This window comes from Syngnathoides biaculeatus, chromosome 17, assembly GCF_019802595.1.
Source record: "Syngnathoides biaculeatus isolate LvHL_M chromosome 17, ASM1980259v1, whole genome shotgun sequence".
In the NCBI taxonomy this organism is placed as follows: Eukaryota; Metazoa; Chordata; class Actinopteri; order Syngnathiformes; family Syngnathidae; genus Syngnathoides; species Syngnathoides biaculeatus.
This window is the reverse complement of record NC_084656.1, coordinates 3,895,091-3,918,586: the sequence shown is the minus strand read 5'-3', so window position 1 is coordinate 3,918,586 and position 23,496 is coordinate 3,895,091. Positions and strand designations below refer to the sequence as shown.

The following is a 23,496-nucleotide window of genomic DNA, read 5'->3' as shown; positions in this document are numbered from 1 at the left end:
CCTCATCTGAGTCTTAACTTTTTCCCCCTCAGCTTTTTTCTGATGGTCATCATGTGACCCAAGTGTGGAAAAATCGCAAACCAAGAAAACAACATACTGTTCATAATCCATTGCAGAGATTTACTTTTTTTTTTTTTTAAAAAGGTCGATAAACACTCACTGTTTGGCATATTATACAATACACCTGCAACACAATGTATTTTTGGGGGGTTGTTTTACATTTTTCGTGTTGTCATTTGGGTCTACATAAATTTTAATTCCCTTTTACGGATCAGAATCATACAGTCGTCATGAAAATAGGGAGGAATAATAAAGTTCCAACATCTTGTTATAAATGGTCAAACATTTGCACACATACCGTTACAATGAGAAGCCTCTTAAAGTGTGTTTTCTTCTTTTTGTACAATTTTTTTCCCAGTGGGTACACTATACATATAACGTGGACATGTCCTACTGCTGCTATACCAACTACAGAGTGTGTACTAAGCAGTTAAATGATGTTGAATCAAAATTGATTTGCATGATTTTATTGTCCACAACAAGAGCGTTGATAAAACAAGAGTGATTTTCCAACATGTGTATTCAATTCTCATAAGCATATAGAATATTTTGAATTGTTGTCAAAGTTCTCACTACAGCCTCTTCAAAAAAAAACGCTGATGTTGTCCACATCTTTATAACTAACATTGTCTTTGTTCAGTTGGTTTTGAAACAGTAGATAGTTCCCGAATAAGTACTAACCATACACTTTTGTTTCATACATTTCACATGAAATATTCACTGATCTAAAAGTGTTTTGAAAACTTCAAAATATATGTTCAACGACGGCAGCACGGTGGTTCAGCTGGTGAAGTGTTAGCCTCACAGTTCTGAGGACCCATGTTCGATCCCGGCCCCACATGTGTGGAGTTTGCATGTTCTTCTGTGCTTGTGTTTTCTCCGGACACTCCTCCCACATCGCCAAAACATGCAATATTAATTGGACACTTTAAATTGCCCCTAGGTGTGATTGTGAGTGTGAATGTCTCTATGTGCCTTGCGATTGGCAGGCAACCAGTTCAGGGTGTACCCCGCCTCCTACCCGATGACAACTGGGATGGGCTCCAGCACTCCCCGCGACCCTCGTGAGGATAAGCGGCAAAGAAAATGTATGGATGGATGTTAAATGACATGATGGAGCAGCTGTAAAGCCTGGCCTCACAGTTCTGATGTCCAGGGCTCGATCCCAGCCCCACCTGTGTGGAGTTTGCATGTTTTCCCCGTGCCTGTGTGGATTTTCTCCGGGTACTCTGGTTTCCTTCCACATCCTAAAAAAACATGCAACATTAATTGGACACTCTAAATTGCCCTTTAGGTGTGATTGAGAGTGTGACTGTTGTCTATCTCTATGTGCCCTGCATTGGCTGGCAACCAGTTCAGGGTGTACCCCGCCTCCTGGCCGTTGACAGCTGTCTAGGATAGGCTCCAGGACTCCCATGACCCTTGTGAGGATAAGCAGCAAAGAAAATGGATGGATGTATGGAGTGGGAGGTTGACCAATGAGCAGAAGCGTAACATCTACTTGATACAATGAATAGTTGGAAAGTTCAATGGAAAATCTCAACGAGGAGGTCTCTAATGGTCATATTGACCCGTTGACTTTAAAAAGGCCTTCCCAAGAAGCTGTTTTTAAATTTAAACTTCAGAAGTCACTGTAGTTGAGAACCAAGTCTTGGAGTTTCCAGAGTCATAATATATTAAGCAGTTCCACAGTGATTTTTGTTTTCATGATGGAATACGTCCCACAGATTCAATGAAATAAATTGAGATTTTTGGACCACAGCTTGTTACAAGCATGTATCATTCAGTCTTATTGATAAACAAATATCTGTAAAACATTGGTAGGTTTTTTTTGTATCCCTTTAAACAAATCAATTATTAAAATGGCATAAATTATTAAAGCACATTAAAATACTGAGCTTGTTGTGTGAAACGAACGAGATGCATGTATGTAATAAATGGACTTTACAGTCAGACGTGAGATTAAAATTGTCATTTGTTTTTATTAAGATTATATATATATATATATATTTTACAAATACTTTCGGCAACAGTTTTACCCGGCAATATGCAATTTTTAAGCACAAAAATACAAGAATAGCAACAAAATATGTAGAGAATGGCAGAATACTCTCTTATTTTGGTACACATAGTGCTCATAAAGCTAATGAATGAATTTGCAGGTTATGGCTGAATAATGCGTTTGCCTTTTTAAAACAAAAGGATTAACATTATTCCTTTACAAAACAACGTAAACTGCACTAACCCAAGACATTTCGGAATCATGTATGACCTTGAATGCTTAAAATAGGTGTAACTGTTTCCTATCAGGATTTGATTGTTGGCACTCCGCTGAATAATTGGAGCCAGATCCCAGTCAATGAGTACCTCAGGAAGAGTTGAAAGTGTGATGTTCCACAAGATGATTCAACTGCTCAGAATGTGCAAGGTCCATTTTCTTTTTTTTAAAGCGTGTAAGCGAAAAGAGAAAGCAGCAGACATTCAGTCACTTTCATTGAACTGGCTAGTTTTTTTTTAAGGCAACAGAAGTCAGTCCACCATCAGACGATGTGCACGAATCTCCCACTGTGAAGATGTGAATGCCCGCACGTTCTACTGTATATGACATGACTCCAATACTCATACGTTTCTCAGTGTTTAAATATCTGTTTCCAGCAAAAATAAAGTCCTTCCCACTCTGACATTGTAGCGGAAAATGAGCTCCGTGACCAGGCAATCGGAAAAGTGCCAGTGATGTCATTCGGTATACACCATTGATGAAAATGAGGTATAATTATTCATCCCTTCATTGCTTGTATTCACTACACTGAGGTCGTAAATATACTGCTGTATTTGGTGCACATGGGTTATCAATGGTGGTTGTCAGGCACGCACACACATAGCGCTAAAATGGTGCTCGAGCACCCACCTTTCAGCTGGAGCCCATTTGTTGCTTTACACATCAACGTTGAAACCTTTGCATCATCAATTCCACCCAAAGTGTTTTGATATCTGATGGGCATTTACAGTATTTGAATTCTTGGCAGGATGAAAAAAGTTTTCAAATGATTTATCTTGGTTTTATTTTTGTATATCAGGAAAACCTGCCGTTTGAACTGGGTTGTGTCAACTTTTTTTTTATGTCCACTGTACCTCCCTTTCAATTCCTTTGTTCACATTTTTATTATTGCCTCTGTTGATTGTGGTAATAGGAATAAATACATAATACATAAAACAGAAAAAATGACAAAAAAAGTACTGATTTTGCTTTCGCACATCATTAAATGTGGCAAACCAGTCACCCCCCACCCCTCTTTTCCCAGTAAATAATGAAGTAATATGTTTAGCGCATTTTAATCATGTGCAACCAATGCATATATGTGAATCAAGTAAACGCTAATGAATTCTTTTTATGAGCGTATTTTTCTCAACTGTTTAAATAAAATGGGTGGTGTTTTTGTTTTGGGCTGGAGCACCTACCCCAAAAAATCTCTGTGCACGTGCCTGGCGGTTGTTCACACCTGTTCCTTGTGGATGAAATGGATCCAAGTTTGGATCAGCCTGCCAGTTTGAACCAACTGTGTACCTTCTGTTAACTAACATGTCAAAACGTACATGTTTTGGTGATACACACGGCATATTGCATCAAGCATATCCTATGTCGCGGAGTCCTAACAACATACAGAACACGACTTGGCCGATGCAGTGTGGTTCCCATGGAGCTCCACGACCTTCAGAGAACATTTCCACTTTCCTGCTGATTTACCTGTTGAATGTTCCAGACCACTTTCCATCACAATGATGTCAGTGAACATTCACACATTCCTGTCCTGTTCAAATGTCTCCATCTACAGAACATTTGTAGAACCACCCTGCGTGTGTTTTTGTTCGCACAACTCCTGAGGGAACATCACATTTGGGACCTTCCAATGTTGCCAAATAAATACACGAGTAAAGCGTATTTCTCCGTCAGTGATGTGTGGGGAAACATGTTACAGTTGAGCCAGATCTCCCCTTAAAGTGTTTGACTCAAAATGCCACAATGGCCCGGGTCCAGGCTCCCACACTGGCTAGTGCCTGTTTGCTACAGATCTGCTCCAAGTCTGCCTGCCTGCTCAGCAGCCCCGTAAACCCCGAGCCGAAGATGGAAATCAAGTTGGAGATGTGTGAGGTGTCCGTGTAGTCCAGGTTACAGTACGTGTACTCTTCGCGTTTTTCCCGTTTACGCGAGACGGAAAAATCCGATACGTCGCCCGCGTCGCACACGCAGCAGCCAGGGTCAACCTTTCGTTTCTTGCCGGGGGACTGCGTGCCCTGGGCGGCTTGCAGCGCGTCGCAGCAGCAGTCCTGGTGGAGGTAACCGTTCTCCACCGTGGTCACTACGTGCGTGTCCAAGTCCAGCACGGTGGTTTTGTTGCAGTGCCTGTTGTTGTTCGCCGCCAGCTGTTCGCAGTGCGACACGTTGGAGACCTCCATGCAGCAGCTTGTGTAGTAAGACTGCTCCGGTTCTTTGCAACCGGAGTGCACGCTCGCCGAACGGCCGTGGAAAGACGTCTCTTCCCCGCAGCAAGAAGCCCGCGTCTGCTCCTCATTCTCGGCGTCCTCCGGGTCCACATCCAACGGATTCAACTCCTGGATCTCGTTGCAGACTGTCATCACCTCCTCATATTGCTGCATCCTGTAGATCTCGGCGTATTTCTCCTTGATGTAAAGCTGCCTGGCGTTCCTCAGCACGTAGGAGACCAGCAGGTTTTTGTGCAGCTTGATGCCGCCTCTCTGAGTCCTGGAGTTGTGGATCTTCATGAGGGAGATCGAGATCAAGCTCTGCGCGTCAACGGCGCACTCCATAGTGTTGATCATAATTCAGATTCTTCAGCGAACTCAGACTTTCAACTATCTGAGGAAACGAAGAGGAAGGTTCAAGTCAGCTCTGTGAAGAAACATTGGAAACGAGGGACCTCCTCTGAGCGCAAACTAGCAATCATTTGCAGATGCTGGGAAACCACAATACACACACACACACACACACACACACACACACACACACACACACACCACACACACACACACACACACCACACACACACACACACACACAGACATATATATATATCAATATATATATATATATATATATAGCCCGGCCCGTGTCCCGCCTGGCGCATGACGAGCCAATCACAGGCCTAGAATTTGTTGAGTGACATCGCTCAACGCTGGAACTATGTCGCTCTCGACCAATCAGCTTCTGGCGGTTCATCTGTCCCATTCAAATTCCAGCAAGGCTGTCGAACAGGAATGTCCTCATTTCGGTGGCCCAGAACTGAAACTTCCAAGAAGCAATGCTGCTTCCTCGTCGTTGGATATGTATGAACCGGCTGTTCCGGGTAGACGTGTTGCGATAAACGCTACTTAAAGTTATTCTTGGAGATACATATTTAAGTTGTATTTTGTCAACAAGGTAGCACGGTAAACACAATTTGGAAACTTGCACATCTTCAAAGACGTTACATTCAAGATCCCATATTGAGGTGATTTAGACCTCCAGAAATTTTCTCTTGAACAGGGACTTAGTGTAAATATCCATCCATCCATTTTCTGAGCTGCTTAGCCTCACAAGGGTAACGGAAATGCTGGAGTCTATCCCAGATATGATTGAGCAGGAGGTGGTATACACCTTGAGGTGGTTTGCATGCCACTCGCAGGGTACACAGAGACAGACAACAGTCACACTCACAATCACACCTAGGGGGAATTTACTGTCCCCAATGAATGGAAAACATGCAAACTCCACACAGGGAGGGCCAGGATTGACTCCTGGACCTCAGAACTTTGAGATCAACGCTTTACAGCTTCGCCACCGTGTCTCTGTGTTAATTTATTTATAAAAAAAAAAAAAAAAAAAAAAGAACTTGTCATAGGAGTGTCCAGAAAAGGTCCCTCTGACAGCTACTTCTGTTTAACTCAGTTTTGTATCCACTTTGTCCATCACCCCCTTTCCTCTGATTTCTAGCATCCGTGTAGAAGACTCACTTCTGGAAGGACATGAGTTTGTTATTTTGCCAGTGCTGTCTTGGAGCAGAGAGGTTGGCGGAGATCTTCGGTAGTGAAGTAGATAAGCTCGAGGAATTCTTATTACCTGGTTTAAGGCCTCAGTCTAAAATGCTTAAAATAAGCATAAAAAAAGTGTCACTTAATGTCAGAAAACTGTGATAAACTGCCACTAAACTAATGTGCATGTGTGAAAACGTGTTTACAGTATATACTGAAAGTTGACTTATGATTGTACATTCTACTAAATGTACCAGAAATGTTGTCAGTATGGCAGTAAAACATTTAACTTTATATTTTGGTTGTAGGATTTTGCACGGTGACTCAGCTGGTAAGTGTTGGCCTCACAGTTCTGAGGTCCTCGGGTTCAAGTGTGAAGTTTGCATCTTCTCCCCATACCTGCGTGGGTTTTCTCCGGGCACTCCTTGGGTCACGGGGGCTGCAGCTTAAACACGGAAGGTCAGACTTCATCCTCTCCAGCACTTCTGGGGCATTCCCATAGTGTGTGGGATTTTCCTTCAACTTTTAACGCAAGGTTCTCTCCAAATGAAATTTAATGAATAATCTTATCCACCAATAACATAGCACACCCAGTGATTCATCCGTTTTTTCCACTACTTATCCTCATCAGGGTCACTGCTATCACTGCGGGCAAGAGGTAGGGTAAATTCCTTGATTAGTTGCCAGCAAATCACACAGCACTGGACAATCCAAAAAGACTACTTATTTACAACACTGATGTGGCTTTATGGAAAAAATTGATTTTATTGAAAATTTGATTAATTCAACTATGTAAATTAGCAATTTACCATAGTTAGGGTTATCCAGCGGCACGGTGCCTATGTGGAGTTTGCATGTTCTCTCTGTCCCTGCATGGGTTTTCTCCTGGCTCTCCGGTTTCCTCCCACATCCCAAAAACATCCAACATTAAATGGACACTCTAAATTGCCCCTAGGAGTGACTGTGAGTGCAGCTGTTTGTCTCGATGTTCCCTGTGATGAGCTGGCAACCAGTTCAGGGTGTACCCTGCCTCCTGCCCGTTGACAGCTGGGATAGGCTCCGGCACTCCCCGCGACCCTTGTGAGGATAAGTGGCTAAGAAAATGGATGGATGGATGGATGGATGGATGGATGGATGGATGGATGGATGGGATAGGTTATCCAGCACTAAAACAACAACAGTACTGTATGTTTGAGAGCCAATGAGCGGGAGAATGCCCTGAATGGCCACTAGATGGTGTCTTGGGAGGAGACTCAATGCCGAGTTCCAGTCAAGAGTTAATCTCTGTTGGTGTTTGATGCGGAGAAATCGAGAGCAAAAGCACATCATTGCAACCATAGCGGTTATTTATTGGACGCCATCAGCTTACTGACCCGCTTTGAAGTGCAGGGTATATTTCATTTGCTGAAAATTATTAAATATTGAAGTGTCAGATGGAAAACAAGACTTGAGTGTTCTTAATCATTGGCAGCATTTGTTCCAATTGTGTGTAACAATTCTGCAACCATTTCACAGTGATGTGCTGTTACACTATAACGTTGACGCCCACTGTCATCATTTAAAAATAACTGCACGATCTAACAGAAACAAGGCATTTTAACATGAATGCCAGATGCTCATACTAGCGCCTTATAAGAGCTAAAAAGATTTTGTTTTGTTACTATGTGTATTCTTCTGAAATACAACGCATTGACAAAAGAATAAAGGTATAATCGACTCCAATGGCTTCCCACCCTTACAAGTTACAAGTAAATTACTTCTCATATCAGTACACACGTAGCTAATTAAAGGATGACAGCAATACAATAATTTAACCACACAGTAATCATGAGACATTATATATTCGTCACTTAGAAACATTATAGTGGTACACGTCAGAGAAAAAAATACTCTAGTGCGAAAGGAAAGACAACCGACACTGGCTGAGCAGTTTAAACAAAGTCAGTCGCACAGAACCTGGAAGCAGCATTGGAGTGGCCTCTACAGATCAATCACAGCTTGAAATGTTTGCCAAATGAGTGCAATAACCTGTGTTGAACCTGTAGAGGCCAGTACAGCTCTAGTTTTCTGCAGTGTGATTAGTATTTTGTGACCATTCCTAAATTCTCCCCTTGAGGAGTAAGCGACTTCATACCCTGCAGAGCGCGCCCAAACATTTATTTTTATACGGGATGAAGGGAGGGGGAGTGTGGCAGCTCTGTGATCAACTCATTGCAAGACACCTGATTCCAAAGTTTTCACTGTGGATGATGAACGTACAGACGCAGAGTGGGACTCGTGTCTTGTTCCAGAGGAGGTTGCAGATGAGTGAATCACAAACCTCTGGGGTGAAACAGGTTTTCTTCTCCTTCATGATGTTCGTAATATGGAGGTTTGTGAAGACGAAGGAGCCGATATGCACCACAGAATGATTGCCGGAGAATCTATCCATTTTCCACGATGTGGGGTGTTCAGTGAAAGAATGTTAACATATATCATTGAGGATATCAGAAGCAGATAGAAAGACATATCACAGATTAAAGCTAAAATGTATCACATTTTACTTAAAAAAATAAACAATTAATCTTCAAAAACATTACACTAAAGAGAAAAGAAATAGAAAAGCATTTCTGCCGTTTCCAAGGCAACTCAGCATTGCCTGTGTGTGCCATCTGTAAAAGGGACGGCCCACCCTCTCTAACTCGTGTTCTGTTCATGCTAATAGTATACTTGTGCAGTGTTCATACAGACTTTACAAACTGCATACTGTTTACATCAACACATGCTGTTACAATGTTGCCATATGTAAAAGAAAACTGATTTCACTTGATAGCTAGTTTTCAACACGTCTTTCTGCATGTGTTTCCATGTTCTGCAGTCCTGGTGTGGGGTTTCTTCTATGATGAAATTGCACTGAAGGTGTGAATGTGATTTGTTTAATGGTGAGTTGTCTTAACTGCCCTGATTGATGAACACCCTGTCCAGGTTGTACCCACAACCCCCTCACTGGAAATCAGATGGGACTCTGGATTCCAGCTCGCTTGTGATCTTGAGCAGGATATGAGGTAGAAAATAGCACAGTGATTGACTGGTCAGCATATCCGCCCCACAGTTTTGTGTAGCCGAGTTTAAATCCTGTGGATGCTTTCTCTGGGTACTCCGGTTTCCTCCTGCATCCCAAAACATGCATGGCAAATTGAAAACTCTAAATGGCACATAGGTGTGTATATGATTGTACATGGTTGTTTGTCTATATGTGATGTGCCAGTTCAGGCTGTACCCCACCTCTTTGCCACAATAGGCTTCAAACAAGCCCCCGACCCTTGTGAACATAAACTGTTAAGAAAGTGAATGCATTATTATTTGAAGACAAGTTGCTCTAATACTGAGAAGTTGCGTTTGTCTCATGGAGCTAAAGTATATCGAAAGGCTGTGTGTAAGGTAGGCTACAGATGCAGAATGGGGAGTAGTCATCCAAAAGTTAGTTTCCTTCCAAATTAGAAAGACAAAAAAGCAATCGAGACTCATTCCCTTTGTGTTGAAAGTAATTATCACTGTTGCGCTGCACTCATTATTGCAATTATCTCCTTGGATAAAGTCGCAGCTAATGTGTGAATGTGTAGGCCAGTGGATAAAGTGGACACACCCATTCTTCCCTAATTAAAGAGAAAGCAGCTCAAAGCAACTCCACCTTTCCCCTTCAACATTTTTTAGAAGGTATTTATTTGTCTGTGCAAGTGCCTGTCCTGATTGTGATTTTTTTTTGTGTTTACGGATTTTTGTCACAACACAACAGAGAATACACAGATATAGAGGTGTTTTGTCCAGCTTTTTTTTTTCTAACAAGCACTACTCATCAAAACTCTTCTTTTTAGTTGAAAATGCCTTACCTTAACAAGGATCCCTAACAGCATCGTGATCTGGTGTCTGGCAGTCTTGGTGCTATAAAATGCATAAATCCATGCTGGTTGGCTGGCTGGGAACATCTGCTTGACGAGCAACTACTGTAGTTCACTGCTAGTAAAGCAGGTCTTGGTGCCATAAAATATTAGAGATTGTGTAAAACGTGAATGTAGACAGAATACAATGATTACTTATATAAAAACAAAATATAAAGATAAATAACAAAACACAATGATTTGCATATCCTTTTTAAGCTGTAATCAATTGAATACACAAGACATATTTTTTAATGTTCAAACTCAGGAACTCTGACCCCAATATTCACTCATTTTTAATTTAATGACTGCAACATATTCCAAAAAACCTGGAGCAGCGGCATGTTTATCACTGTGTTACACTATTTATATCATTTAAATATTATTGGTACTTTTCGTTTGCCTCTGGTGGGGTTCCTCAATCTTTTTCTTTTGTTTATTTAAATATATAGTATTGTAATGATAATGTTCCACATTAACAATATGCCTTGTGCAACAAATTAAGCGTTTTGTCTTCCACGGTGGAATTGTCAGTTTGTGGTCCCAGGGCAAAGTTATTGTACTTAGTATCTTTGCATTTGCATATCTGTATTTTTTTCCACCTTGATATTCAATAGCAAATTGGACATAAAACATACCCCTTTACTTCACAAAGTACACATTAACTATACATCCTTACCATAAAAATGAATCCCAAACACTCTAGAAATTCCAGGCCCACCTGTAGGAACAGATTTAGCAGCAATGATGCACCCTGGCACTTATCTTCTAAGAGTGCCTGATTCCCCCTTCAGTGTGAAGTTTTCTCCACTCCACCAGATTCTACCAGTATCTGTTGGGGTGGGGGCGATGTGTGTGTCTGTATGTGCGTGGGTGGAGGGGAGATACTGTACATATCGCCTAAACAACTGCAACACAAGACCCTTTTTTACCTGAAAATAGACCTCAAATGGAGGTTACTTTCGGCTTGTCCCTTTCGGGGTCGCCACAGCGTGTCATCTCAGATGAACGCACATATATGTTTGGCACAATTTTTACGCCGGATGCCCTTCCTGACGCAACCCTTCTCAGGGAGTGGAGGCCCCAGTGGGATACGAACCCACAACCCCTGGTTTACCAAACCAGTGCTCTAACCAGTGAGCTACGGGGCCTCTGAAAATAGACCTCAAATGCTCCCCCTAAAACCATTATAAAATGGGACAACCACCCTGGTCTACCAAACCTGAGGCCCTCGTCTCCAACGAATGGATGTCAACCAAAAAAGTCGCACATCTAGAACTTCAAGGAGCTACAGGTTGAGTTGCTGATTGTAGGGTGGTGGAAGAGAATCTCCTCACCCAGAAGTTGTTTCGTTGCTTGGCTTATCGTTTAGGTGTCTCTAGAGTCCCACAGGCAGGATAAGAATCATTTTTTAGCTTGAAGGCATTCCTCGCCACTACAATCCATCAACAGGACTGGAGATAACCGATTTAACAAGCAATGACAACCTTACAACAGCAGTGCATATGTCATGATGATGTAAGCTGAAAAATTAAACATCTGCCAGACTGCTGCAAGTTGTACTGATCCATCCATTTATCAAGCCGCTTATTGTCACAAGGGTCACATGGAGCTCACTTCGGGCAAAAGGCAGACGACAGCATGAACTGGTCGCCAGTAAGTACCTCTGAGGAACAGTATCGTTTCATGCCTAGAAAGAGTACCACAGATGCATTATTTGCCTTGAGGATGCTCATGGAAAAGTACAGAGAAGGACAGAAAGAGCTAAATTGTGTCTTTGTACACCTAGAGAAAGCCCATGACAGAGTACCAAGAGAGGAACTGTGGTACTGCATGTGAAAGTCTGGTGTGCCGGAGAAATATGTTAGAATAGTACAGGACATGTATGAGGGCAGCAGAACAGTGGTGAGGTGTGCTGTTGGTATGTCAGAAGAATTTAAGGTGGAGGTGGGATTGCATCACGGATCCGCGCTGAGCCCCTTCCTGTTTGTAGTAGTAATGGTAAATACGGTAGTAATGGATAGGCTGATGGATGAGGTTGGACTGGAATCCTCTTGGACTACAATGTTCACAGATGAAATTGTGATCTACAGTGAAAGCAGAGAGCAGGCGGAGGAACAATTACAAAGATGGAGGCACGCACTGGAAAGGAGAGGAATCAAGATTAACCGAAGTAAAACAGACTACATGTGCATGAATGTGAGGGATCAGTGACATCCTATTTTCATTTTACGCCACGATTCGATTGGCTAACCACTACTCAAGGATTTACCCCGTCTCTAGTCTGAAGTCAACTACAATAAGCTAAAGCTCACCTGCAACCCTAATGAGGATAAGCATTATAGATAATGGATGGATGGATTCTTGTGGGGTGAAAAAAAACACGTAAAAACCAAAGCAAAACCTCTGAGTTGCGGGGATCTTCTTTGATGTAGTCCCCACAACCTCGATGCACAAAAATGATCATGTAGGCAAAAAGCATTGTGATTCTGCATCTGCTGACACATAACACTTACTACCTACATATGTATGCAATACATAATTAAGTGGTCTCACATCAGAGTTTGCGCGTCAGTATTTGCACTTTGCCTATCAAAAAACACACAGAATTAAGATAGGTCTAACTGGTGAGTTTAACGTTAGCCTACTTTACTGATATACACCAACATAATATTTGTGCTGCAGGCGGCAGAGTTGCCTCTTTTAATTATGGATGTAACCAAATGTGTACCTTTTTTTTTTTTTTTACTGTGACAAGGATAGTATAACGCAACCGCAAGGAACACAGAGTGTGTTTTTTTGCCCTCTATAGTCACTGTGTAACATGTGGCGAGTCTGATGAATTGTAAGATGCAAAACTTTGACCCTAGTTGGTAAAAAAGATGGAAAATGTGGCCCAAGAGGAATCAGACTAGAATGGATCATTATAATATACATAAACCGAGGAGGGTTTTGATGAAGGGAGATGCAGGAGATCTTTAGTTTGAAAAAATTGAACACTTCCAAAAGTCGTAGTAGTGCAAAAAATATTTGTCTTATTGCTAGTCAGGTGGTCAAAGATCATAAATACACACCCAAGAAACTAATGTATTAATGTCAGAGAGTGCTAAAAAACGAGCAAGGCTGCAAAGGGTGTTAATGTTTTTTAAAAAAATCATGCCTTATATTTTATGTAAATGCAGCCCTATGGGAGCACAAGTCAGTGCAATCTGTAGGCAGGTCCCAACGCTGGATAAATGTGGAGGGTTGCGTCAGGAAGGGCATCCAGCGTAAAACTGTCAAACAAATATGAGCGTTCATCTATACAATACCATACTGGATCGGCCGTGGCCCGGGTTAACAACGGCTGGCCCCGGCACCATTAACGGAGAGTTCATCAAATGACTTATGATAGGTCGTGGCCCAGGCTAACTACGCCCGCTCCTGGCACTGGTAACCTGGATGGTGTAGGTAGAAACTCAGTTAATGTAGGTCTAAGACAAAAAAGAGGAGGAATGTGACTTAGATGGCAGAAGAAGAAGCATGCACAGTCCGTACAACTCTATGTAGGGACTTTGAATGTTGGGACTATGACAGGAAAAGTTCAGGAGTTAGTTGACATGATGATTAGGAGAAAGGTTGATGTATTGTGCATCCAAGAGATTAAGTGGAAAGGGAGTAAGGCTCGGAGTTTAGGAGCAGTCTTTAAATTATTCTACCATGGAGTAGATGGGAAGAGGAATGGCATAGGGGTTATTCTAAAGGAGGAGCTGGCTAAGAATGTGTTGGAGGTGAAAAGAATATCAGATCGAGTGATGAGACCGAAATTTGAAATTGAGGGTATTGTGTATAATATGATTAGTGACTACACCCCACACGTAGGATGTGACCCAGAGATGAAAGAGAAATTGTTGTTGGCGAAGGAAACAGAGGCAATGAGGAAGTGATGGGTAAGTATGGGATTCAGCAAAGGAACTTTGAGGGTCAGATGGTGGTGGACTTTGCAAAATGGATGGTATTGGCAGTGGTGAACACTTATTCCCAGAAGAGACAGGAACATAGAGCGGAGGTAGGAGCACGCAGGTGGATTATATTTTCTGCAGAGGGTGTATCTGAAGGAGGCTACTGATTGTAAGGTTGTGGTAGGAGAGAGTGTAGCTCGACAGCATAGGATGGTTGTGTGTAGGAGGACTCTGGTAACGGGTAGGAAGATTAAAAAGACAAAGGTAGAGCAGAGAATCAGGTGTTGGAAGTTAAGGAAGGAAGAATGACATATGGCCTTTTGGAAAGAGGTCAGAGAGGCTCTAGATGGACAGGAAGAGCTCCCGGAAGACTTGAATACTACTGCCAAGGTACTCAGAGAAGGAGGAAGGAGAGTACTTGGAGTGGCTTCTGGTAGGAAAGGTGAGAAGGAGACTTGGTGGTGGAACCCCAAAATACAGGAAGTCGTCCAAGAAAAGAGATTAGCGAAGAAGAAGAGGGACATGGAGAGGACCGAAGAGAGGGGGAAGGAATACATTAAATTGCGACATAGGGAAAAGATGGAGTGGCGAAGGCTAAACAAGAGGCATATGATGACATGTACACCAGGTTGGAGATGAAAGAGGGGAAAAAGGATCTCTACAGGTTGGCCAGACAGAGGGATAGAGATGGGAAGGATGTGCAGCAAGTAACAGTGATAAAGGATCGTGATGGAAATATGTTGACTGGTGCCAGTAGTGTGCTAAGTAGATGGAAAGAGTACTTTGAGAAGTTAATGAATGAAGAGAATGGGAGAGAAGGTAGAGTTGAAGAGGCAAGTGTGAATGATCAGGACATGGCAATGATTAGTAATGGGGAAGTTAGAAAGGCACTGAACAGAATGAAAAATGGAAAGACAGTTGGTCCTGATGACATACCAGTGAAGCTATGGAAGCAATTTGGAGAGGTGGCTGTGGAGTATTTGACCAACTTATTCAATAGAATACTAGCAGGAGAGAAGATGCAAGAAGAATGGTGGAAAAGTGTGCTAGTCACCATTTTTAAGAACAAACGCGATGTTCAGAGCTGTGGAAACTATAGGAATAAAGTGTCACAACCCATCGGTACGGAGGGAGGACCCAAATTCAGGACTCCGAAGACCCAAAGGTAGTTCGGGAAAAGTGTTTATTTGGTCCAAAGTCGGGGATCAGGCAGACAGTCAATGACGATCAAGAGTACGGGAGTGCAGGAACGGGGCATGAGTTTCGCCGATCTGCCCAACACCAGCATCCCCTGGGTCCTATAAATACAGGGGTTATCAACCACGAAGAAGCGCAGGTGTGCACCTCCTAATCAGCACCGGTGTGCTGGGACCCGCCCAGCCAGGGCTGGACCAGCAGGAACATGACAGTACCCCCCATCTAAGGCGCTGCTCCCAGACATGCCTAAACAAAAGAAACGCACACACACAAAAATTAACATGTCCAGGGGTGGGTGGAAGGGGGTACAGGGGAGGGCACCCCCCCCCCCGCCCCCAACCCTAGTCTGTTTGGTGGCTGTCCAGGCCACCAAAAGCGAGGCGTCCGGCTGGAAAGGTTAGGAGGATGACCTGGAAGCCAAGCACCAGGAACCCTATGGGGTGATTCGGGTGGACGTCCTCGAGGAGGAACCCAACGGCAAAGCAGGAACCAGACAAAAGCATGAAACTGCTCCGGACGAAGGCCTCCCAGGATGTGGTTGCGAGGTGACCAGTGATCGGTCGCCGCCGAGGCTTGGTCAGGAGGCAGCCGTGGATTGGTCACCAATGGGGCTCGTTTACGAGGTGGCCAGGGAGTGGTCGCCGCTGAGGCTTAATTGTGAGGCGGCCGGGGATCAGTCGCTGCCGAGGCTAGGTCATGAAACAGTTGGGAATCATCAGGAGTGAGGAGGTTGATGAAGAGAAGGACCAAAGCCATGACTGCTACGATCACCATCACAGCCATCCCGGAGCCCTTCCAGTTCCGGGGTGGCCCATCAGAACTTCCCAGCTCCTGTCGCAGTCGAAACAGGGGCGTGGAGTGGCCGCGGGCCAGTCGCCGCTGAGACAGGGGCGAGGGATGGCTGTGGACCGGTCGCCTCCGGTACTGGAACGAAGGGGACTGGGCCGCCGCCGCCGTTTGCTGGACATGCCCGTGAGGATGCCGACGAACCATCGCCACCTCCTGGACGGGAACGTGAGGCGGCTGCGGAACCATCGCCACCACCTGGACAGGAACGTGAGGCGACTGCGGAACCATCGCCACCTCCTGGACAGGAACGTGAGATTTGGAGATTGGCTCCTGAAATCCCACAGGCGGCAGAATGCTGCGTTATTGCACTTCCGGTGTTTGCCTTGGCACTCCTGAACTGGGCGGTTGTTCCTGAATGAGAGTCGGCTCCTTCAGATGGAGACCAACTGGCTCATTGTCAGGGGTCCCGGGGAAGAACTGGCAGACAGGCATAGAGAGCAGGTCCGCGGGCAGGCAGGGGTCGGTACACCAGGGTTGACGATCAAGAGTACGGGAGTGCAGGAACAGGGCATGGGTTGTGACGATCTGGCCAACACCAGTCGTCCCCTGCGTCCTATAAATACAGGGGTTACTCAACCAGGATGATACACAGCTGTGCGCCTCCTAATCAGCGCCGGTGTGCTGTGACCCGCCCAGTGAGGGCTGGACCGGCAGGAACATGACAAAGATAATGAGCCACACAATGAAGTTATGGTAAAGAGTAGTGGAGGCTAGACTCAGGACAGAAGCAAGTATCTGCGAGCAAGAGTATGGTTTCATGCCTAGAAAGAGTACCACAGATGCATTATTTGCCTTGAGGATGCTCGAGGAAAAGTACAGAGAAGACCAGAAGGAACTACAGTGTGTCTTTGTCGACCTCAAGAACGCCTACGACAGAGTACAAAGAGAGGAACTGTGGTACTGCATGCACAAGTCTGTGTGGCGGAGAAATTTGTTAAAATAGTACAGTACATGTATGATGGCAGCAGAACAATGGTGAGGTGTGCCTTAGGTGTGACAGAAGACTTTAAGGTGGAGGTGGGACTGCATCAGGGATCCACGCTGAACCCCTTCCTGTTTGGTGTAGAAATGGATAGACTGACAGATGAGATTAGACTTGAATCCCCTTGGACTATGATGTTTGCAGATGATATTGTGATGTGAAAGCAGGGAGAAGGCGGAGGAACAATTAGAAAGATGTGGGCACGCACTGGAAAGGAGAGGAATGAAGATTAGCGGAAGTAAAACAATATATTTGCATGAATCTGAGGGCCGGTTCAGGAGGAGTGAAGCTTCAGGGAGAAGAGATAGCGAGGGTGGACAACTTCAAATACTTGGGGTCAACAATACAGAGCAATGGAGAGTGTGGTAAAGAAGTGAAGAAACGGGCCCAAGCAGGGTGGAACAGTTGGCGGAAGGTGTCTGGTGTTCTATGCGACAGAAGAGTCTCCAAGAGTCTCTAGGATGAAGGGCAAAGTTTATAAAACAGTGGTGAGGCCGGCCATGATGTATGGATTACAGACGGTGGCACTGAAGAAACAACAGGAAGCAGAACTTGAGGTAGCAGAAATGAAGATGCTGATGTTCTTGCTTGGAGTGAACAGGTTTGATAGGAGCTCATTAGGGGGACAGGCAAAGTTGGATGTTTTGGAGACAACGTTAGAGAGAGCAGACTTAGTTTGGACATACTTAGAGACGAGAGAGTGAGTATATTGGTAGAAGGGTGCTGAGGATGGAGCTGCCAGGCAAAAGAGCGAGAGGAAGACCAAAGAAAAGGTTGATGGATGTTCTGAAAGAGGACATGAGGACGGTGGGTGTTAGAGAAGAGGATGCAAGAGATAGGCTTAGATGGAAAAAGATGACACGCTGTGGTGACCGCTAACGGGACAAGCCAAAAGGAAAAGAAGAAGAAGATTTTAAAGTTACAAATGTGGTCATAGGAGAAATTAAACTCATATCTGAAGGCACCACTTGTAGTAGCCCAAATATGTATTTGTGCAACCTAATATAACATTCAGCAAAACAGGATGAAGCACTTCCTCCCGGCTTCGGAGAATGGTGACGGATGGCTGTGACAAAGTTTTCCAAGGAACTTTAAACGGCTACATCAACTTTTTCACCACGCAGCCACCAAAGATGTGAACAGCTGGTATTTATGCTTTGTTTGTGTTTAGGTATAATCCATCCATTTTCTGTACCGCGTATCCTCACTAGGATCCCAGGCATGCTGGAGCCTATCTCTGCTAATGAGGTGAGGTACACCCTGAACTAGTTGCAAGTATATCACAGGGCACATTTAAACAAACAACCATTCACAGTCACATTGAAACCAATGGAATTTAAAGTCTTCAATATACCTACTGTAAATGTTTTGGGGATGTAAGAGGAAACCGGTATAACTGGACAAAACGTGCACAAAGAGAACATGCTAATTCCACAGAGGCAAGGCCAGATTTGAACTTGGGTCTTTCGAACTGTGATGTGGATGTGCTAACCACATTCACGGTGCGCCCTGTATGATAACAGACGTATAAATAAAGAATGTACAAAGTAGTATGGGTTTACTGTATTTTAGTTTTGTCCATATCCACTAAGCAATTTAAGAGGGTTTTGCTTCCAACTACATCAACAACCCATAGTCATCCTCATTAGTGCAGCATAAATGAAAGACCCAGTAATCTGTTTTCAGGGTTTCGTCACGTGATGTTTCACACAGTATGTCGGCAAAGGCAATGATTACCTAAGTAGGATCCCAAGAAATGAGTGGGAAGTGAAACTGGTCCTTTCTGTAGCCTCCTCAAAATATTTACAGAAGAACCTCCATTATTATTGAAGTTTCTATTGCCACACTTTCACAAATATGTTCTTGCATGACCATTTTTTTCCCTGCAAACATGGTCTCGGATTTGTTTTCAGTATTCTCGTGTTGTATCTGCACCTCTGTGCTCAGTGCTCCCTCCCACCATTTATGTTCTCCCCTTCATCGTTTCAGCCTCACTGCTCGATTGTTAACCACTCCTCTGCTCTTATTTTCAGCCCTCTGTCTCTTCCCAAGCATGTCTATCCCATATGTGTCTCAGCATTGGAGGCATTTGCAGGTGTCACCAAAGTACAGGTTTATGTCTTCTTTCATTGCCATCTTTTCCTTCATGTGAAGGGCCCCTTACCATTCTTGGCTTGCTTATCGTTTCTTTGGGTATCAACTTACAAACCTAAATTGATTTAACTTTGATTTTCCTGTTTTTTACGTGAAGCAGGAAATTGTGTTCTTGTAATGAGCTACTGATATATATAGTACATAAATATCCCATGTAGCTCTGATACATATTGTTGCTATAATTAAAATCAGTGTCTCTCAAAATGTGATACAAGTACCAGTCATGGTATGCAGACTCTCCCTGGTGGTACGTGAATGCCTACCTCGGTTCAGTAGTATTTAAATTTCTAGTTAACACCATCCAACTTGAGTTACTTATCCTCACGATGGTTGCGGGAGTGCTCGAGCCTATGAAATAAACACGTGTTATTCTGTCATGTTTAAAACATGCAGGGATTTTGGGCCGGGGACCATTGTCATATTTGACCGATGGGAAATGTAGCATGTTAAGTGTGTTGCTCATCCCCGTGTGCCCGAAAAGAGCTTCAGTGAATTAGTAGCATCTTCTTCTTTTCCTTTCGGCTTATCACGTTAGATGTCGCCACCGCATGTCATCTTTCTCCATCTAAGCCTATCTCTAACACCCACTGCCCTCATGTCCTCCCTCAAGTTAGCAGCATGTACACAATAAAATTTGGGGAAAGGGTAAATTAGGGTTAATCCAGCTGTATGTTAATGCAGAGAATATGTGCTTCATAAACAATGGTGTCATTTTTGGCCAATGTTCTAGCTGATGGTGTGATCAGGATGGATACAGGGATGATCTCTAACGTAGCTGATTGGACCACACCCAAATCACACAATCATCTTGGGTTTGCAAATTCCATCCATCCATACATCCATTTTCTCATAAGGATCGCGGGACTGCTGGAGCCAATCCAGCTGTCATTGGACTGGAGGTGGAATACACCCTGAACTGCTTGCCAGACAATTGTAGGGTTCATGGAGATAGATAACAGTCACACTCACAATCACACCCTGGGGGCAGTTTACAGTGTCCAATTATTGCATGTTTGTAGGAGGTGGAAGGAAACTGGAGAGCCTGGAGAAAACCCACGCAGGCATTCGGAGAACATGCAAACTCCACACACGAGGCGCCGGGATTTGAACTCCGGTCCACAGAACTGTGAGGCCTACAGCTGTGCTACCGTGCCGCCAGGTTTGCATATTTCTGCAGAAAATTCATGGGAAATCATAACACTATTGCAACTCCACTCCACGAACTGACCTCATCTCATAAAACGTTTCTTGGTCCACTGATAGAAAAGGCCTTTCAGAAACTCAAGAGCTTAACCTCTGCCCCTGTCCACAGACTTCCAGATCGCCAACACCAATTCATCGTTGAGGTTGATGCTTCTGATGTAGGGATAGGTTCTATCCTCTCACATAAGCTTCACCCGTGTGCCTTTCTCTCTAAAAAAAAAGCCACATTTTGAAAGAAATTACGACATTGGTGAGCATCAAGAATCAAAGTCAAAGTGGCACTGAACGAATGGAGACATTATTTTGTGGGAGCTCAACACCCATTTTAGTGAAGGACAGACCATGAGAAGCTCAAATATTTGAGATCTGCCAAGAGGTGTAAGTCTTGACAGGAAAGATGGTCCTTATTCATCAGCAGGTTCATCTTTGTCTTCACCTATCGCCAGTGCTCAAAGAATGGGGAACCTCTCACCTTATTTCAAACTTTTGATGTTGAATGTCAGGTAGGAATGTATCAGAACATCAAGGTTTTGGTGTGGGTGTTAGCTTTTCAAAGATAATGAGTCCAGGTATTTACGAACGGCAATCTTTTTTTTCTATTGTCAAAAACAGTTATCTCAGTCGTGTTGTGGTTTAGTTGAAGGAAATTTTGACTCATCCAGTTATTTATCTGCTTTAGACAGTGGCACAACGCCTCAATTGAACTATAGTCATCTGGAAACACTGCTACATATGCAAGTCACTGATAGTGTTATGGTACACCTGCCTGCCTTTGGTGCGGGCAATGTGGGATAAATTCCCGCTCATTGATGGTGTTGATATCTGCCCTGTAACTGACTGGCGACCAATTCAGGGTGTAGTTCCGCCTTTCGCCCGAAGCTAGCTGGGATAGGCTCCAGCTTTCCCGTAATCCTTGTGGGGTTTGCGGTATGGATAGTGACACATGACATTGCTACATATAATGGTGTGTCATCTGCATAGCTATGATAGTCAAAACTAAAGGAAAATTTGCCCCAAGGGTAGCATATTGAAGACTATTTTACTTTTATTGCACTTTCATTATTTGCTTAAATATGACCTTATACATTTAATCAACGACCCATTTGCTCATCAGACAAGGATGTGTTGTGGAGCCAGTGGTTGGTCCTTGATCTTTGTACGCAGAAAACCGGCTGGCACCATCCTCCTAACCTAGGCGTAGAGACGAACGACACCAGATAAGGAGCGGAAAGTTACCATCCCGGCCCAGGATCTGACTCCGGGGGGGGGGGGTTTAGCCACTTCTACCATGGACCCATACATATAAAAACCTTGTGTTACTGGGCAGCTTTTGTCTTTTTCTTTGGGTATCCTGCCAGAAGACACACTTCTCGTGTGCGGCAGATACCTAGATAAGACCCGGACATCTGTACTGCACATTCCTTTGTAATAAATCCATTTGCTGCTAACTTTTTCTAATCATTGGTCATATCTTCCTCGACTCTTGAACACGCGTAGGGTCTTCTTCTTCTTCTTTACCTTTCGGCTTGTCCCGTTAGGGGTCGCCACAGCGTGTCATCTTTTGCCATCTTAGCCTCTCTCCTGCATCTTCCTCTCTAACCCCTACTGCCCTCATGTCTTCCCTCACCACATCCATAAACCTTCTCTTTGGTCTTCCTTTTGCTCTTTTGCCTGGGAGCTCCATCCTCAGCATCCTTCTACCAATATACTCACTCTCTCGCCTCTGAACATGTCCAAACCATCGAAGTCTGCTCTCTCGAATCTTGTCTCCAAAACATCCAGCTTTGGCTGTCCCTCTAATGAGCTCATTTCTAATCCTATCCAACCTGGTCACTCCGAGCGAGAACCTCAACATCTTCATTTCTGCCACCTCCAGTTCAGCTTCCTGTTGTTTCTTCAGTGCCACCGTCTCTAATCCGTACATCATGGCCGGCCTCACCACTGTTTTGTAAACTTTGCCCTTCATCCTAGCAGACACTCTTCTGTCACATAACACACCAGACACCTTTCGCCAGCTGTTCCAACCTGCTTGGAGCCGTTTTTTCACTTCCTTACCTCACTCACCATTGCTCTGGATTGTTGACCCGAAATATTTGAAGTTGTCCACCCTCGCTATCTCTTCTCCCTGTAGCCTCACTGTTCCCCCTCCACTTTTCTCATTCACGCACATATATTCTGTTTTACTTCAGCTAATCTTCATTCCTCTCCTTTCCAGTGCATGTCTCCATCTTTCTAATTGTTCCTCTGCATGCTCCCTGCTTTCACTGCATATCACAATATCATCTGCGAACATCATGGTCCAAGGGGATTCCAGTCTAATCTCATCTGTCAGCCTATCCATTACCACTGCAAACAGGAAGGGGCTCAGAGCTGATCCCTGATGCAGTCCCACCTCCACCTTAAATTCCTCTGTCACACCTAAGGCACACCTCACCATTGTTCTGCTGCCATCATACATGTCCTGTACTATTTTAACATACTTCTCTGCCACACCAGACTTCCGCATGCAGTACCACAGTTCCTCTCTTGGTACTCTGTCATAGGCTTTCTCTAGATCCACAAAGACACAATGTAGCTCCTTCTGATGTTCTCTGTACTTTTCCACTAGCATCCTCAAGGCAAATAATGCATCTGTGGTACTCTTTCTAGGCATGAAACCATACTGTTGCTCGCAGATACTTACTTCTGTCCTGAGTCTAGCCTCCACTACTCTTTCCCATAACTTCATTGTGTGGCTCATCAACTTTATTCCTCTATAGTTCCCACAGCTCTGAACATCCCCTTTGTTCTTAAAAATGGGAACTAGAACACTTTTCCTCCATTCTTCAGGCATCTTTTCGCCCGCTAGTATTCTGTTGAATAAGTTGGTCAAAAACTCCACAGCCATCTCTCCAAATTGCTTCCATACCTCTACCGGTATGTCATCAGGACCAACTGCCTTCCCATTTTTCATCCTTTGTAATGCCTTTCTGACTTCCCCCTTAACACGCGTAGGGTCCAAACTCGCAAATCCCTACAATATACAGGCTGACCAGGAGGGGTCCGAGAACTGACCGCATATGTTGTTGAGATTGAGCATTTCCAATGGTTACAAAGTAGGTCATTTGCTCTAGGTAGGACCTGAACCATTCCATTTGGTCCTACCCAGGTTTCCAACCTATTTTGC

The 23,496-nt window shown here is 44.0% G+C and overlaps 1 protein-coding gene across 1 annotated transcript; it reads right to left on the bottom strand.

The window, feature by feature from the left end:
• Positions 1-2,090: 2,090 nt before the first annotated feature.
• Positions 2,091-8,091, bottom strand: ier5l (immediate early response 5-like). The gene is made up of 2 exons (XM_061801644.1): positions 8,044-8,091; positions 2,091-4,936 (listed from the first exon to the last, which is right to left on the bottom strand). The coding sequence occupies exon 2, from the start codon at positions 4,897-4,899 to the stop codon at positions 4,069-4,071; it is 831 nt and encodes a 276-aa protein (XP_061657628.1). The 5' UTR covers positions 4,900-4,936; positions 8,044-8,091; the 3' UTR covers positions 2,091-4,068.
• Positions 8,092-23,496: the final 15,405 nt, after the last annotated feature.

Excerpts from the sequence above, each read along its gene's own strand:
- ier5l (XM_061801644.1), bottom strand. The coding sequence starts at position 4,899 with ATGATCAACACTATGGAGTGCGCCGTTGACGCGCAGAGCTTGATCTCG.